Source organism: Aulonocara stuartgranti, assembly GCF_965226115.1.
Source record: "Aulonocara stuartgranti genome assembly, chromosome: 3".
Lineage (NCBI taxonomy): Eukaryota > Metazoa > Chordata > Actinopteri > Cichliformes > Cichlidae > Aulonocara > Aulonocara stuartgranti.
In genome coordinates this window covers 260907-279524 of record NC_138941.1, presented here as the reverse complement: position 1 = coordinate 279524, position 18618 = coordinate 260907, and the positions used below count along the sequence as shown (strand labels likewise).

The following is an 18618-nucleotide window of genomic DNA, read 5'->3' as shown; positions in this document are numbered from 1 at the left end:
ACTTTGATGATGACTCCTGACATGATGAAGATGGTTGAATGTGTGCTGCTTTGTTTTCATGAATCCCATTAAAAACACACTTACACTTCCTCAGACCTGGTCTCAACCATCGGACTCCAGCAGGCTCCACCCTGAAAGGAGGAGGGGGGTCAGAGCAGCACAGTCAGCATGCACACATGGACATTACATGGCTCTCACACACACACTGTTACACACTGAGCTCAAAGCTCGGCTCCACTGTTTTATTCAAAGAAATCTACATTTATTTATCAGCACATTTAAAAACAGCTTGAGCCAAAGTGCTGCACAGAGTAGAGAGAAAATAGGAAACATACACAGTAATGACTATAAAGACTGGTCAGGATTGAAAGCTACAGAGTACAAATGTGTTTCCAACCGGCTTTTAAAAATGTCCAGTGTTGGTGACGACCTGATGTGAAGGGCGACTGTTCCAGAGTTTGGCTGCAGCCATCGATAAAGCTCACCTCTGTTTTTACGTCTAGTTCTGGTCAGAAGCTGCTTATCTGCAGACCTGAGGGCTCCACTTGGATTCTTTTGTTAAAGAGAGATAAGATGGAGCCAATCCATTCACAGATTTAAAGACAACCAGATCTGGAAGTGGATTCTACCACGTACTGGTAACCAGTGGAAAAAGCTGGTGATGGGTCGTCTAGCACAGACCCACCGCTGGAACCAGACAATTGATGAGGGAGAGAACTGTGACAGCGCCGTTCCTTCACTTGACCTCAGTCGCTCTCGTCTGCTCCCTCGTAACACTGCTCTTTATTGAGCTTACATGAATATGCACAAGTTCATTATGACGTCTTACACAGGTATGAACAAAGAGTACCAGTCTGTGCATAGTGTGTGTGTGTGTGTGTGTGTGTGTGTGTGTGTGTGTGTGTGTGTGTGTGTGTGTGTGTGTTCCAGATGTGACCCTGTGACCCCAAAGCTGGTGCTAAGAGTCCAGCGGTCCCCCTAACAAAGGGCTCTTATACTTAACCAGACACAGAGTAGGTGTCCTCCTACACCAGGGGTCTAAAACTCGTGGCCCGCGGGCCAATTGCGGCCCGCAGGACGATAGTTTTTGGCCCCACCTTAATATGAAAATGTAATGTTAGTTTGATAATGTATGACACTTTACAGTGTTGTGGGCGGAGCTGAATTAACCCACCAATCAGGGTGGGATATGGATCTCAGGGGACACCAGCCGGGCTTGATGCAAGCAGGGAAACATTTCTCAATGAGTCAAAGTTCCAGCAGCGTTGCCCTGGAGTGTTTCTTTCTTTCCTGTGCCTGGCTGGCTTCCTCCTTTCTATTGGGCAAACGCCGACATTCGCCCCAGCGCGCTGCGTTCACAACACTTCAAAAAAAGTTGTTTTTTTAAGTTGCTGCCCAGCGGGACATTATACGTATATAGATTTATACACACGTCAGTGGGATTTAAAGTTATTTTTCCACAGAGAGAGATCTCATATTAACTCTCACAGTGATGCGTAGGCGGCGGGATAAAAGAAAAGTCATGAACTCAATGCAGCCCAATTTAGTCTGCAGTCACATAGCGACACCTGTTCATCGGCAACAACAGTCCCCGGTAACCCGGACTAATTATAGGGTCGCACCGTAATTTGTGGCTCCATGTTTTTATTTGCATCACTGCGTTTGCATTGCAGCAAACATGAACATTACATATATTTCAATATAATGTAAAAGCAGTCAAAACAACTAACATCAGAAACAGCTGATGTTATTTGTTATATGTCACGGTGTCATTTCCGCTTCTTTCTCCTGTAACAACAGCCCGGCGCCGTGAGCAGTCGCCTTTTTTGCGCTCGCTATCCCTGCACTTTCTACCATCTGCAAACGCCACGGTGTTCGTGTCGTCATGAAAGACATGAACATCGAGCGTAAAAACAAAGGAGACTGCTACCGGCTTTTTATCTGCCGATCGCCGTGCTACGGTTGCAAGAAAAAGAAGCAGAAATGACGTTCTCTACGCGTTGAGACGTTCCCCGTCCGTCGGCTAAACGCTTGATTGAAACTTCAATGCGACAGTGACACCAAGTAGAATTATAAATGTCACATAGCCCCAAACATGTCTTTTTCAAAGCCTGCGGTGAAGAGAAAGGTTGCTGATGAGCACCGACAATTTCAGGAAAAGTGGGAAATGCAATATTTCTTTGTTGAGCACAGGGGCACCCCGACCTGTCTTATTTGCACAGAGAAAGTTGCGCTGCACAAGGAATACAATTTGAAACGTCATTACACAACTAGACATGCTGAGCTGGATGCAAAATACCAGGGAGACGAGAGAGCGAACCGGGTTGCCAGTCTTAAAACAGATCTACTGAGGCAGCAAGATTTCTCCAAGAAAGCAACCAAAGAGAATAATGCAGCAGTCGGAGCCACGTGGTTAGTGAGATGATTGCTAAAGCAGGGAAGCCATTCACAGAAGGTGCATTTGTCTAAAAGTGCATATTGCAGGCTGCAAATATAGTCTGTCCGGGAAAGAAAGGTCAGTTTAGCAACATCAGCCTTTCTGCCAACACCGCAGCAGATCGCATTTCTGACCTGTCAAGTGACATTTATGACCAACTGTGTGAGAAAGCCAAATGTTTCAGTGTATACTCAGTCGCTCTTGATGAGACCACAGACATCACCGACACTGCCCAGCTCCCAATGTATGTCCGTGGTGTTGATGACAGTTTTGAAGTGATGGAGGAGCTGCTCACAGTAATTCCAATGCATGGCCAGACCACCGCTCAGCAGATATTTACAAGCTGTGTGATGCCATTGAGAATGTTGGTTTGCCATGGAAGAGGTTTGTTGGAATAACAACAGATGGAGCGCCATCAATGACAGGGAGGAAACATGGACTGGTGGCACAAAACAAACTGGAAGAGGAAGGCGTGGAGGAGGCCATTGCTCTGCACTGCATCATCCATCAGCAGGTCCTTTGCAGCAAATGCCTGAAGTTTGACAATGTGATGTCTATTGTTGTGAAATGCATCAACCAAATCAGATCCAGGGGCTTAAAGCACCGAAGGTTCTGTGCTTTTTTAGAGGAAATGGAGTCAGAATATGGGGATGTGCTCGACTTCACTGAGGTACGTTGGCTCAGCAGGGGAAATGTATTAAAGAGACTTTTTGAGTTGAGAGCAGAAGTGAAGCCTTCATGGAGAAGGATGGAGTTAGTGTTCCTGTGCTAACTGATCCCAAATGGCTCATGGACTCAGCTTTTCTTGTTGATATGACACATGAGCTTAATGTACTGAACAAGACGTTACAAGGCCAGGGGCAACTTGTCAGTGCTGCCTATGACAACGTGAGAGCATTCTCCACAAAACTGGCGCTCTGGAAAGCTCAGCTCTCTCAGACAAACCTTTGCCATTTCCCAGCATGCAAGGCACTCGTGGATGCAGGCACACCATTCAGTGCTGACGAGTATGTTGATGTCATTTTGAGGCTACAGGAGGAATTTGATCACAGATTTGCTGACTTCAAGACACACAGAGCCACCTTTCACATTTTTGCGGACCCCTTCTCCTTTGATGTGCAAGATGCCCCTTCTGTGCTTCAAATGGAGCTCATTGAGCTGCAGTGCAACTCTGAACTCAAAGCAAAGTTCAGGGAGGTGAGTGGAAAAGCAGACAAGCTTGGACAATTTTTGAGAGAATTGAGCCCTAGTTTCCCTCGGCTTTCCCGAATGTTCAAGCGGACCATGTGCCTTTTTGGTAGCACATACTTGTGCCAAAAGCTCTTCTCCACTTTGAACTTCAATAAGTCCAAGTACAGGTCCAGACTTACGGATGATCATCTTCAAGACATACTGAGGGTCGCAACTGCTTCCTCCCTCAGGCCAAATCTGGCTCGGCTATGCGAGAGGAAACGCTGCCAGGTCTCTAGTAGAGATGGACCGATCCGATATTACGTATCGGTCCGATACTGACCTAAATTACTGGATCGGATATCGGAGAAAAATAAAAAATGTAATCCGATCCATTAAATATCACGAAAGCACCTCACAAAACTTGCAACACGCCGTAACTCACCTCAGAACGTTAGCACGTTGGAGCAGTAGGCATCACGTGATAGAGCGGCTGTGGCATGCCGGACCTGTCGGTGGTCTGGATAGCATGTGGAGCTTCGCTAGCAACCTGGCATTTCATCTTCGACAAAGTTATCCCCGAGAGAAGTAAAGCAAGTGTGTAAGTCCATCTCTGAATGTTTGTAAAGCATTCCCACGTTAAGCTTAACAAGCGACTGCCTCTTCTTGCTGCTACTTCAATCATGAAACTGCTTAATGATCAGCTGATCGGCTTTTCTGTCTTGAGTCTGTCTCTCTTCTTTGCTTTTGGCCCACTTTGCACCAGAAAGAGGAAACCAGCGGGAAACCATACTTGTGCCAAAAGCTCTTCTCCACTTTGAACTTCAATAAGTCCAAGTACAGGTCCAGACTTACGGATGATCATCTTCAAGACATACTGAGGGTCGCAACTGCTTCCTCCCTCAGGCCAAATCTGGCTCGGCTATGCGAGAGGAAACGCTGCCAGGTCTCTAGCAGCAAGGAGTAGGCAAGAGAAGCCATGTTCAGAAGAACAGTTCATTTTCTACAGTGTTCCATTCATGTTCAGAAGAAGGTTATAGAACTATTAATACAGACATTTCAATCTAAATACAGCAGATATAGAAGACTGAAAGAAAAACACACAAGTTCACTGACTAAAAATATCTTATTATTATTTTATTTATGTATTACAGATTGATTTATTTTCTTATTAATTCTTAATTTGTTTATTTATTTTTCATATTTTGTGTTAAAAAATAAAAATAAAGAGATTTGAGAAGATTGGAATTTTTTAACCATGCCTTTCTTGTGGAAAACCTAATGCGGCCCAGCCTCACCCAGACTCTGCCTGCAGCGGCCCCCAGCTAAATTGAGTTTGAGACCCCTGTCCTACACCATAAATCAGTAAGAGAGGGTACGACCTCTCTCACGGCCCCAAGTGGTGTGTGCATGCCAGAGCACTCTGGAAGGCACACAAAGTCTTTACAGACTACTCAGGATCAAACCTCTATCATCATGCAATCAATTATACAACTCTAAGCATATATGAGTAAATATTTCTAAGCATCAATCAACAATATAAACCTTACAGCTGGTTTTAATAACAGAATTCATTTGTTTCTCAAATGAGAAAGAGCTATCGAGAAACACTCCTAAATCTTTAGTTCTGAACTTTTCCAGTGGGCCAAGGTCAACATTATTAGATAATGCTAATTCTTTTCCCTTACATTATAACAATGTGAGGAGTTAATGCTAAGTATACTGCCATTAGCGGCTAATTCTAATTAGGGGTGAATAATTATTAGTAGCTAATGCTAATATCGTTTTCTCTTCCCTTTTAACAATGTGAACAGCTAGTGCTAGGTAGGCTGATGCTAGCAGCTAATGCTAATTTGACGTGAATTAGCATTATATTAGTGAGGAGTTAATGCTAAGTAGGCTGCCATTAGTGGCTAATGCTAATTTTAGATGAAAAAGCATTAGCAGCTGATGCTCATATTGTTTTCCTTTGCTTTGTAAGAACGACAGCAGCTAATGATACGAAGTCTACCATTATTAACAATTGTTAATTTGATGTAAATTAGCATTATCTGATAATGGTAACCCTTTTCCCCTGCATTATAACTATGTCAGGAGTTAATGCTAACTAGGCTTCCATTAGGGGCTAACTCTAATTAGGTGAATAATTATTAGCAGCTAATGCTAATATTGTTTTCCCTTTTAACAATGTGAGCAGCTAATTCTAGTTTGATGTGAATTAGCATTATATTAGTGAGCAGTTAATGCTAAGTAGGCTGCCATTATTAACTAATGCTACTTTGACGTGAATTAGCATTATGTGCTAATACTAATACTGTTTTCCCTTACTTTTTAACAATGTGAGCGGCTAATTCTAAGTACGCTCTTGTAAATAGCTAATTCTAATTTAGTGTGAATTAGCATTATTCAATAATGCTAACACTGTTTTCTCTTACTTATTAAAAATGATAGTAGCTAATACTAATACTCTTTTCCGTTGGGTAACAACGATGTGAGGAGTTAATGCTAAGTAGGCTGCTTTTAGAGGCTTATTCTAATTAGGGCTGAATAATTATTAGTAGCTAATGCTAATACCGTTTTCTCTTTCCTTATAACAATATGAGCAGCTAATGCTAATTTGATGTGAATTAGCATTATATTAGTGAGGAGTTAATGCTAAGTAGGCTACCATTAGCAGCTAAAGCTAATTTGAGGTGAATAAGCATTAGTAGCTAACGCTAATACCCTTTTCTCTTGTGTTATAATGATGTGAGACGTTAATGCTAAATAGGCTTCCATGAGTGACTCCTTTCCCTTGCATTATAAAGATGTGAACAGTTTATGCTAAGTAAGCTGCCATTAGCAGCTAATGCTAATACTGTTTTCCCTTTCTTTATACAACTTGAGCAGCTATTGCTAAGTAGGCCACTTTTCTCTGCTAAAGATTTCTGTGACCATGATAGAAACTCTGATAAGCTAATGCTGCTAAGCTAATGCTGTTTATGGGCCCTGTTAGAATCAATATTTCATTCTCATTCTGTTGTTTGAGAACAATAACAGAAAAATGTGCACTTCAGAACAAATTTATTGTGAATTCAGCTGTGAATGTACAGTTTGTCATTATTTAAGCTTCCATTTCCAAATGTTAGCTGACACTTTATTAGGTACACTGGTATCTATATCAGGTACACCTGTGACCTAAATGTTCCTGCAAACAGACTCCTTGGAGACCCCTACATAAATATCCATGAACTATCCAGCTAGACTAGTGTGTCTGTCCCTGAAAATATTCCTGCATGTGTGATTGTTCATGTCTCATCTGCAGGAAACAAACAGGAAGTGAGTGAAAGACACGGGAAATGTTTCCAGCTCTTCCTCCTCTATCAGATTTTCTCTCCATACCTGAGAGTGTCCAGTCTCCAGCCTGGATCCTTCAGTCCAGCCGACAGCAGCTTCATTCCTGAGGGACCTGGATGATTGTAGCTCAGGTCCAGCTCTCTCAGATGGGAGGGGTTGGAGCTCAGAGCTGAGGCCAGAGAAGTACAGCCTTCCTCTGTGATCAGACATCCTGACAGACTGCAAACACACAAAACAACAATCTATCTGTCAACAGTTGTTTTCTCTTTGTCACAATAACATCTATCCATTTACATCCATTCAATGTAACTTTATTTATAAGTGACAATACCCAACAGACAACAACAGTCATCTGAAGCTGTTTAACAGTGTAAGGTGACCGCCTCCACTGTGAGCAGCACTTGGTGATGGTGGGAAGAAGAACTCCCTTTGACACAAAGATCCTCCCAGTGAAAACAGGCTCCAGGAGGAGCATCTACCATGACTGGTTGCAGGGTGAGGGGAAAGAGAAGAGATGAGCTCAGAGAGACAAGAACAAAACAGAGAGACAAAAGTTAAGGACATGCAGTAGTGACATATAAAAGCATCAGGAGTGAAAAGTGGGGAGAAGAAAGCAGAGCATCATGGGAAGTCCACCAACAGCCTGAGCCTATAGCAGCATAACTAAGGGATGGTTCAGGGTCACCTGATCCAGCTCGAACTATAAGCTTTATCAAAAAGGAAAGTTTGAAGCTGATCTTCAAAGTAGAGAGGGTGTCTGTCTCCTGAACTCAAACTGGGAGCTGCTTCCACACCCAGTCCAACATAGCCAGGCTTTCTTTGCTGCTTTGACAAAACCTCAAATCCCAGTCAGAGATGATGAGCATCATCACAGTGATGATCATTTCTCTGTAACCCAGGCTTTCTGCTTCAGGATCTGTGCAGGCTCACAGAACAAGGAGACCTTTAAACATTTCACTAAATGGATGGACTGAGCTCAGCCTACAGATGAACTGGTGCCAGAGATCATAAAGAACATCAAACAGTCAAATTCAACACTTTAATGGAAATATGAGATTAATGCTGCAGTCAATCATGAAGCTGCTGAATTCATGAACATCAAGAATGCAGCGAGTGGTAAAATAAAGATTTGACCTCAGTGTGCTCAGTGTTCCTGTCTATTCCTAACATGATAGCTGCACTTTAGAGCTCTAAAACTGGAACTGACACATGTTTAAACTCTACATGTTACTCAGTACATTCAGTTCTGACACTCGCCCACAGTCCAACAAAGGAAACATGGAGATCACATCAGTTTGTCACCAAAGTCTAATTATTAGGGCAACTTAACCTGTTATAATCTCGTTAACTCATTAACTGATTAACGTCAGCAATTATTTTAATCACAGTTTTTAAAATCATGATTATTGTGAAAGTGCTCACTGGCTCTGAATATAACAGCCATGGGTCACAGGAGGGATGTTGATCAGTGCTGGCTTGAAATGGGCGTCATTATGCGTCTCAGCCAATGGGAGCATTGAGGGTGGGCCTAATACTACTGCAGCGCTCACATGACCCGGGACAGAAAGAAAGGGGCGGGGACAGAAACATGGAGACAGGTACAGATCTTTGACATGTTCATTTTAAACTGTTCCAGGAGGCAGTGTTGATACAACTAAAGTTATCTGTTGTTGAAGAAGTCGGTCTGAGGAACGTTCTTAGGATCAACAAATGACGGCATGTATGAGCCTCAAGACGCAGCATCACAAGAAGAACACATGAGCTGTAGAAAAAGGAGAGACTACGAAAGCCACGGCGTTACAACATGAACCAGCTGTTGGTCTCTCTGGAGACTACTGGGCGTGGCTGGGTAACCATGGTTACCTGGGAGTTACAGAAACGTGCAGAACATGTGATTCATGTTGCACAGCAGTGGGACATTTGAAATACAGTCAGCACACTCAGTACAGATAGTGCATCAAATATGATGCTGCTGCCAGACGTCTGCCTTTGAACACGTCCCTGCATCGCGCACAACACCAAGGTTGCCATGGCGATCACAGCTGACAGGGACAAAGCGCACAGCTGGAAGCCTGCAGGTATATTTAACATGATGTATTTCTCAGTGTCCTGTCGGTGTGTGAGAGACAAACAGCCTCTGTATGTGTGTGTAAACACAGCATGAATATGTAGAGGACATGTTTGTGGATATAAGTAAATGAAAGCTCTGCGTCATTTGAATCTTCTTGTTTCTGTTGCAGGTCTGTGACTGAACTTCTGGGAGGAGAAACGTTGGTTTCATGCTCTGTGATTCTGTGTTTTGTCATCTCTCTCAGGTGATGGAGAGCTCAGATGATGACCCCGCCTACGTGGTCAAATTCAAGTCTACATTCAGAACAGACCTGGAGACACGCAAGCAAAATGCCAACATTGTATATGTGAAAACTGCTGCTGGAGCCAGATTCAAGGAGCTCAAGTGTTTACCCAGAACTTACTGAACTTACTGCAGGAACAGAGGGTTGTTGGAGGGAAACCTGTGGAAGCAACAACATCCGAGCCACCAGAGAAGAAGTTGGCCCTGTTGGTGCTTGATCAGAGTGTGAACAGGAGGAAGACTCAGCTGAGAACAGTGTGGTGGATACAGAGCAGAGCCCACCATCAGTACAGAGGCCTGTCCATTAGAGTGCTGCTCCAACATGCAGCACATGTACTTGGCCACAGCTGCAACATCTGTACCTGTGAAAGCTTCTTCTCTGTTGCTGCTCATATTGTGCAGAAGAAGAGAGTTTCTTTAACATCAGAAAATGTCAATGAGCTTGTGAGTCTTAGCAGCTGGCTCGGTGCAGAGGAGGAAGAACATGTCAGTCAGAGGAAGATAAATGCAGTTCATGTTGTCAACTCAACCTGGACTGTTGAAAGAGTTTTTCTTTGTCTGGTTTCTGACTGAGATTCTCCAAAGGAAATCCAGCACAAACACACACTTCACACACTCAAAGTCCTGCACAGTAAATGAGCTGATGAGCGTTTGTGCTGCTGCCTGATAACAGAACAATAGTTCTGCTGCTTCCTGTTCTGCAAACACACATTTATAAATGTTCACTTGCTGTTGATCAAAGGTATGTTGGTGGCTCTGGACGCTGAGGGAACTTTGTAAAAAACTAGATCAAATGTTAACGTCCTGGCAGAGGCAAAGAACTTTGATTTGATATTTGATTAGATTCATGTTTCAGCTCAGACTGACAGAAATGTTTGAACTGCTGCTGTGTTAAAGGGAACACTGCTGTTAGAAAGCACCTGATCTGTTTCTGCACACTGAATGTTGCACTTCTCATACTGCAGTACTATTAAAATAAGTACACAATGCACTACTTTTGAACTCATGATTGAATGTTGCTGTAACAAAGCCATTAATGTGATTCAAAGTGTTCATGGTTTCCCAGCACAACAAATGATTGCACAAGTGTGACTGATCCACTTTCTAATGTGTGTGTAGCCCACACTGTGTGTCACTGTGTCACAGGTGAGTCTGTGTGTCCAGGTTCTATGAGGACAACAGGATATAGTGACTGAGTCCAGCAGCTTAAAGTCTGACTCCATCCTCCATTTAAATAACTCACAGCAACAACTGAATAGCTTTGCCTTTGTGTAGCTGACACTTCATTTTAATGTCCTTCTATTCTGGTTCATCTGGTCTCAGTTTCTATAAGCACACAGGTTTCATCAGGACTCTATGACCTCAGTAATCTTTGCTGGGCCTTAATGCTCTGAACAAAGCTGCACAGCACAAGACTAAATAGAAATGAATCAGTCTTTCATTTCTCACTACTGTTTGACTTCAGCTCTCAATGTCCCACCATAACCCATGGAAAGAATTACTGTCCATCCAGGCTGCTGAACATGAAGCTGAAGAAGGTGGAGTATTGTGAGGGCTGATGGAGATGATGATGAGGAGCAGTGGGTGGATGGCAGCATCAGCATGAAGGATCAGTGTGAGAACACATCATCATCCACAAAGGAAACCAGTCTGAGTGTCTGACGCTCTTGTTAGAAAGACGCAGTCGCAGCCGTTAGCTTGTCTGCTAGTTAGCTGAGAGCTAACTCACTTGTACATTGAATACCAAACTGTGTAAACCAGGGGTGTCAAACATATGGCCCGTGGGCCAAATCAAGCCCATGAGATAATTTCATATGTCAAATATTGATGAATTTTCAGGCTTGCTGATAATCAATGTGAGCACGGCTGAGATGTTATTCTGATGAGCAAACCATGTGGCCAAACACTTTCAGAGACAGACTGGGATCATACCATTATGTGAAAGAAGACATGTCCCATAGACAGCAAGGGTAGTGGTAGAGACCAGTACACAGAGAAATGGGAGCTGTACTGAAATGCAAGCGTGTCAGGAAAGAGTGAAAAGGCAAAATGAGCAGCATCTGGCTGCATTTCAGTGATATTGGAGACCACAAAGCTGAGTGCAACATTTATACAGGAGATATACAGGAGACGCTGAGAGTAGAACTGATAAAATTAGGAGCTGGCTAAAGTGAGACCCATTTTTATTTCCACCCATTTTCCACTGTGGAGGACAAAAGGTTTCAAACTGGTCCAGGTCTTAAACCTCACGTGTTCTTCCTAATAGCAGTAAATGGATAGAAATAAGGCTTTCATGAAAACACTGAATAAAACTTGCTGCCTTTAAAAAGACTAAATGTACAGTTCAGTATTGAATACTACATAAAATAAACTATATATAAAGTGTGTCTGAATGGCAGAGATGCAGAAATATGTGCATGTAGCACAGAGCCACGGCTCAGTGTCTGAATGAGTCTCACAGACCTGAATGTGCTGTTGAAGCCATTTATAATTATAACGTAATTCTTTACTCGTTTGATCTGCTCCTTACCACAAGCCACCAGACGTGGAAGGTTTTGGACTTTTAACTATATTTTCTGAAGTTTTACAACTTTTCTTACTGTTAGAAACCTCGTTATGGCCGTTCATGCTGTACAAAGTAATTAGACATGTGTGGTATCTACAGAAACGTCAGAATCTCAGCTAAAAGGTCACAAAACCATCTCAACAACCACCAAACAGCTGAAACAGCAGGTGAACAGATCACACAAAAAAGATGTAAACACAAATCCCCCTGATCATCTGTTTTTTAAACATGAAGTGTAGTTTTGGACGTTCATTTACTGCTGGTTCAGTGAATTTTGGTTGGACAGTGATGAAACCTGCAGCCTCAGAATCTGTGAGAAGTCTGCTTTCAGCACGCAACAGCATTGTTGTGTTGTGTGCTGTGGATCCACCTCTGCAAACTCATCACTGTTTCACCATCATGTTTCTACTTAGACAATAACAAAGGAAGCAGTTCCCAGGAACTACTTCCTGTCTTGTTAACATAAGAGTATGTTGCCCTCCAAAACACCTCCACTTGTCCTCTTATTAGAGGACTGCCTTATTATTAATCTGCTAATTCTGTCAGTTGATGAAAGAAAAATGCTTGATCTCACCTGAGAGTTTCCAGTGTACAGTGTGGACTCTTCAGTCCTTCAGACAGAAGCTTCACGCCTGAATCCTTCAGGTTGATGTTACTCAGGTCCAGCTGTCTCAGATTAGAGGTCTGAGAGCTGAGACCTGAGGCCAGAGCTTCACAGCTTCTCTCTGACAGGTCACAGTGACTCAGTCTGAAAAATAACAGATAAACAATTACAAAAATAAAACACTTATGTTGAAGTGTAATGAGATACTATTATATTTAGCAATATTTCATCTTGTTTTGTCAGGAAACTGAGCACTGATGCAGAGCAACATGTGGAGAGAATCAGAGGAGAAGAAGTGAAGAGAGAACAGCAGTAAAACAACACTGAATTGTTCAGTGTGCTTTTGATATCAACAGAATGTGTCAAATTTCTTTATTTTGTATTTGTTTTAGTAGAATTGATGATTATCACTTAGATAACAACCACAGGCCAGGTCTAAATTGCACTTTGGTGACAGTTACACCCAGAAATATTTCAGAAACGTGGACAATTTGTGCTCCATTGTATTCAGTATTGAACAAACTGAGTACCGATGACCACTTAATATTTTTGATATTTTATTTGAGTTGTTCCACCTGATCTGTGTTAACTAGAATAAACATTTAAAAGCTAAAGCTATGATCACATATGTACTTACAGAGCTTTGTTGGAGGCTTTGACCACTGGCAGCAGCCTCAGAAGAGCCTTTTTAAACGCTCATGTTCTCACTTAGATCATTTATTTCTACTTACATTTCATTCTGGGAAAAATGGGGATTACTTTGAAAATGGGAACTATTTTCCCCCAAAATCAGCCCTGGATTAGTAAATCACTCCAACATGTTCTCAGGCAGAAGAAGCTGTCTTGTTATGAGGGAGAGAAGAAAAGCAGCTAAAATCAGGTGTAAAAGTAAAGCAGAGGATGAGCTGAATAAAGGACACTCAAGGCTGGCTTGGAAAGGAATGAAGTCCATGGTGGGGATGCAGAACAAGGAGCAAAGATGAATGTGATGCTGAATCAGCAGAAGACTTGGACTCATTTGATTCCAGCTTCTTTTTTTTTATTAACATTTTAGAATCACTATACAATACCATCAACTTCAGCTATCTTTCAGTACATATATTTTTTTCTTTTTTTCTATATTTAAACAACTAAAATATCCATACAATAAGAATGAAAGAAGAAGAAAAGACAAAGAAGCAAAACAGGAAACAACAAACAACATAAATAAAAAATGCATAAGGAAAAAGAAAAAGGAAAGAAAAATAAATAAATAAATATAGGGAGTGTGTTTTTGTTTCCATTAATGTAACTAATTTTTCCTCTAGTCTTCTAGTAGTTAACAAAGTCAAAATGCAAAAGCAAAAACTGGCCTGCGTTTTCTAATGTAGTCCATCCATTTCTTCCATCGTGATACAAACAGCTCCCTCTTGTAGTTCACATCTGCTGTCATTTTCTCCATTCTGTAAATTTCCAGTGTGATGTTCATCATCGTGTTCATAGCTGGGCTCTCTGAAGAAAGCCATTTTTTTGTGATGGCTTTTTTTCCTGCTGCCAGTAAAATGTTAAAGAAGTATTTATCGTTCTTTGTCCATCCTTCTGGCATAAGTCCAAAACGTAGAATTTTACTTTCCAAAGGTAAATATCTTCCAAATGTCTCTTGTATTGCTGCATGTATTCCCTTCCAATAAGTTTTAATAACATGACAGTCCCAGAAAATATGATAGTGATTTGCATTTGTATTTCCACAATTTCTCCAGCAAGCGGGAGGGTTACCTTCATAGTGAGATTTTTGGTGAGGTGTAATAAAATATCTTATCAGGCTTTTCCACCCAAATTCCCGCCAGCTCTGTGAGCTGCTACATTTCCATTGATATGCCCATATTGTTGTCCATTCTTCCTCCTTTATCTCTATTCCTCCCTCCATTTCCCATTTTGTTTTGATATACAAGGTTGAGTGTAATTTCATATTTGTTAATCCTTTATAGAGGTCACCTATAATACCTCTATTTTTATTTGAACTGCCCTTTTAAATACGTCTAGCAGCTGTTTACTCAATTCAGCCTTAGCTTTTATCGTTTTATTGACAAAATGCCTCATCTGTAGACATCTATAAAAATCCTGTGTTTCTAATGAATATTTATCTTTCATTTTATCAAAACTAATTAGTCTGCCTTCCTCCGTTACCATACATAAAGCTGTTAATCCTTTATATGTCCAATCTTTGAATCTGGTGTCCAATTTATTTGGAGCAAAATGTGTGTCATATGCACACCACTTAAGAACTGCTATATCCTCTTCTAGTTTATATTCTTTTATTACTGTTTCCCAAATTTTAAAAGTCAACTTGATCCATGGATTTTCAATAGTTTTTATTAAATTTTGCAAGCTTCTGTCTGCTATAATAGCTTATATGGGGATGGAGGTCAGACTCTCCTCAATAACTTTCCATTGAGCGTCATATGAAGGATTACATCAGCATATCATAGGCCTTAATTGTGCTGCCCAATAATATTCCCTAAGAGAAGGTAAGCCCCACCCCCCTTTTCCTTTGTTAAGTTGTAGGGTTTTAAATCTAATTCGGGGCCTTTTTCCTTGTCATATGTATCTTGACAAAATTTTATCCCATTCATTAAACTGTTTCTGGTTAATTTCTATTGGTAATGTTTGAAATAAATATAATAATTCAGGAAGAATATTAATTTTAATTGAGTCTATTCTCGAATATAAACTTAAATATGGAATTAGATTCCATCTCGCTATATGTTCCTTAATTTTTTTCTGTATTGGTAAATAATTTCGTTCTAATAGTTCTGTAAGATCCTTAGGTATTATGACTCCTAGATATTTAAAGTACTCTGTTTGCCATGCTAATTGATACTTATTTTTAATTTCTTCTGATGGAATATAATTGTACTTAAGCAATTGTGTTTTACTCATATTAACCCTATATCCAGATAGTCGACCAAAGTATTCAAATGATTGCATTAATTTAGGTAAAGAGTTTGATGGTTGACCCAAAAATATTAAAATATCATCTGCATAGCAGGCTAATTTATGCTCCTTTTCATGGATATTAATACCTTCTACTTCTTTATTTTGTCTTATATATTGAGCCAATGGTTCCAGATATAACACAAATAATAATGGTGAGCACGCACAGCCCTGCCTTGTTCCTCTTTGCAGCTTAATACTATTTGATAGGTAGCCATTAATTTTAATCCTTGCCGTAGGGTTATCATAAAGTGCCTGTATTGTCTTAATTATATTTTCGTGAAAGCCAAATGTATGCAAGACTCGGTAAAGAAAGTTCCAATTAACTGAATCGAATGATTTTTCTGCATCGATACTGATTACCATTGCTTCTATTTTATTCTTTTGAATATGATTAATAATTTGTAATGTCCGTTGTACATTATCTTGTATTTGGCGCTCTCGAATAAAACCTGCTTGATCATTATGAATTAGATTAGGTAAGAACTTTTCTAATCGTCGAGCCATGATAGATGTAAACAGCTTGTAATCTGTATTAAGAACAGATATTGGTCTATATGACGCACATTCTAATTTATCCTTGTTTTCTTTTGGGATGGCAGAAATAATTGCTTCTTTGCAGCTAGCAGCACGGACATTCACAGCAGCAAAGGGTTCTTGCTGATCTGAGCTGGCTTGGCCCTGGCTTATTGAAGATTAAAGAAAGCGGAATCAGCTGTTCAAACCCCCACAAGGCTGCCAGCTGTGACTGAAACAATGGGACGGGTCGTGACTTCTCAAAATGGGCTCATTGAACGCAGCACGGATAAGATCTTGAAGAAGCTCATGGCGGCTGTGAGTTCTCAGATTTTGCTCTTTGAGCCCAAAACCGATAACCTCTCGGAGAAGCTCGTGGCTCTCCAATGGGAGATTGAGAGACGAGTGACGGACTGTTAGATCAGCTGTGAAATTGACATGCAGTTGTTCGCACCAAAGAAAGCCACCATCATCTCATGCGGCTAACATGCCGGCGCCAGCTGTGGTCTCAAGGCTGGAGCTGAACATAACAAATCTCACCCTGATAACAGACGGTGTTTAGACTGTTCCTTCCCATCCTAAGCATGCTTATCCCCTCCCGGTGCAGACGGTGGGTCGAGGGGACCAGCGCAAATGCTGCAGGCCCGGGTGCGCTGTCTACACCGGCTGTCTCTCACCTTTTACCCATCCCTGTTGCTTGTCATGTGTTTCTATGGCGCATTAAGAGTTTTCATGTGCTCTGCACTAAGGTCATTTTTTTTGTCTGTTCTCAAACTGATCTCCCTGTTGGAGCTCAGTCTGTGAGGAGTTCTTTTTTCTCCTCATCTTTCCTGATGTTGTGCATTTTCCGCTGTTCGGTTCCGGGTCGCTGCTCTAGCGGCTGACCGGCCAGCTACCTAGCCTGACCCGTCTCCCCAATGTGATGTTTGTGTATTGTATGTACGGTTGGAAAGCTCAGTATCCTAATTGCCCCTTGAAAATAAATACAGTGTTCTGAATCTGAATCTGAAAAGATTACAGAAGACGACTCTGTTCAGTAAATATTACGCTCATGCTGTCACGAAATACCAAAGGTAGGTAAAACTCTGGTTGTTGCAGCCATCCAGTATGACATGCTTTGTACTGTCCTGCTGCAGTTTGTGACACCTGGTGGATGAGTTGTGAAGGATGATGAAACAAACACTTCACTCAATGTTTGTCTTCTAAACTGGATGTAATTTGGGCAGCCGATAGTTTTTCTTAATCTATCCCAGCTGCAAATAGGAACACAACAAATAAATAACTTTACCCACTTGGATCCTTATCATTCAAGATTGTGAAAAGATTCTCTACACAGAGAATACTGGAGATTTTAGATGAGAGAGATGGAAGATGATGAAGGGGAAGAGTTTTCACAACTTGAGGCCTTTTGTCTTCACTGTATAGGACAGAGAAGACAGGAAGGGAGGGAGAAGTGAGGAGAATAACACAGGAAATGGTCTTGGGCAGACTCAAACCAGGCCCTGGAGTCACGACTCTAACCTTCAGTACATGGGTCACCTGCTCAGCCAGGTAAGCTACAGCAGTCAGCAGTGTGTGAGTTAATTTGAAGACAATGATGACTATAAGTCAGGTAAAAAAAATACTATCATCAACCAACAAGGGGAAAACAGTGAGCTGAATGACCAAGCTTTGACCAAGTGTGGCTCACTCCTCGGTCTTCTTGCACAAGGAGTGAACCACCCTGCATGGCTATCAATGTGGTGCAACCAAGGCCATCATACAGTACAGGCCATCCAAGCTGATTTTAACTTTTCGTCCCAGATACCACCTTAGAAATCATCTAGATTAGGATATGTTGGCTGTTCTAGATCCAATCACAACAAACAGAGAGCTGTTGTGTGTCCAAGGTGAACAGGAATAATATATACATGCATAAAGTCAATAAAGTCAGAAGGTTTGCTTTAGACTGTGCTGCAGTTTATCATCAAAGACAAACAGGCACCATGCTGCCAACAAATGGCATCAAGTCTGACTTGAGGTTTTTTGATCTTTTTTTTAAATCAAGATTAAATTTTATAGCAACCACAGCAGAGATGACCAGGGAAGGTGTGCTTGAGGGGATATAGCTACAACAGCTGGTTTCAGACTGAAGATGAACTGAGGTGCTGCACCCAAGTCTGCAGGTTCAGGGAGGGACAAACATCTGCTGCAACCAGATTGGAGTGAGAGGAGAGAGCAGGCCAACAACAACAAAGAAACAACAAACACACTGTGGAAGACCGAAGCAGAGTTTAGTTTAAAGTGGAACTAAGGATGTTTCTCTGGCTGCCAGGATTCACTGAGTAATTCAAATGCTTTCTTTAATGCAGGACCCACCATGCATGTAAAAGCAAGTGTTTCACCAACATTTGTGACTAAAATAGACCTGCAGTAGAAATGTATCTAGGAGCATGCATGTGAATATGAAGTCAACATCAGGCACATGCAGCCTAAGTGTTTAAACAAAGACTGATAACATAACAGCAGCAGTGATGATCAGAGTTTATGGTGAATCCAGTGTCTCGAGTTCTGGAGGCATCAAAGAGGTCACAGTTGTACTGGAGAAATCCCAAAACTTTACAAATTCATACAAAGACAGAAAGCCTGGTGAAATAAATTACTGACACAGTTGGATGTTAAAA

General features: G+C 41.5%; 4 protein-coding genes across 4 annotated transcripts in view; 2 read left to right on the top strand and 2 right to left on the bottom strand.

Moving 5' to 3' along the window:
• Positions 1-18618, top strand: part of LOC309702205 (protein NLRC3-like) — a 257026-nt gene that overhangs the window by 40811 nt on the left and 197597 nt on the right. The window lies entirely within an intron of this gene.
• LOC309702181 (NLR family CARD domain-containing protein 3-like) overlaps positions 1-18618 on the bottom strand; it is a 233901-nt gene that overhangs the window by 91870 nt on the left and 123413 nt on the right. The window lies entirely within an intron of this gene.
• LOC309703434 (NLR family CARD domain-containing protein 3-like) overlaps positions 1-18618 on the bottom strand; it is a 39475-nt gene that overhangs the window by 903 nt on the left and 19954 nt on the right. Inside the window, exons 7-10 of the mRNA XM_082528240.1 lie at positions 18528-18534; positions 12437-12606; positions 6989-7162; positions 85-131 (exon numbers count right to left, since the gene is read on the bottom strand). Of these exons, the coding sequence (XP_082384366.1) occupies positions 85-131; positions 6989-7162; positions 12437-12606; positions 18528-18534 (398 nt within the window). The remainder of the gene's footprint in view (positions 1-84; positions 132-6988; positions 7163-12436; positions 12607-18527; positions 18535-18618) is intronic.
• The window catches only part of LOC309702276 (uncharacterized protein), an 84256-nt gene that overhangs the window by 57987 nt on the left and 7651 nt on the right, over positions 1-18618 (top strand). The gene's annotated exons all lie outside the window — the stretch shown is intronic.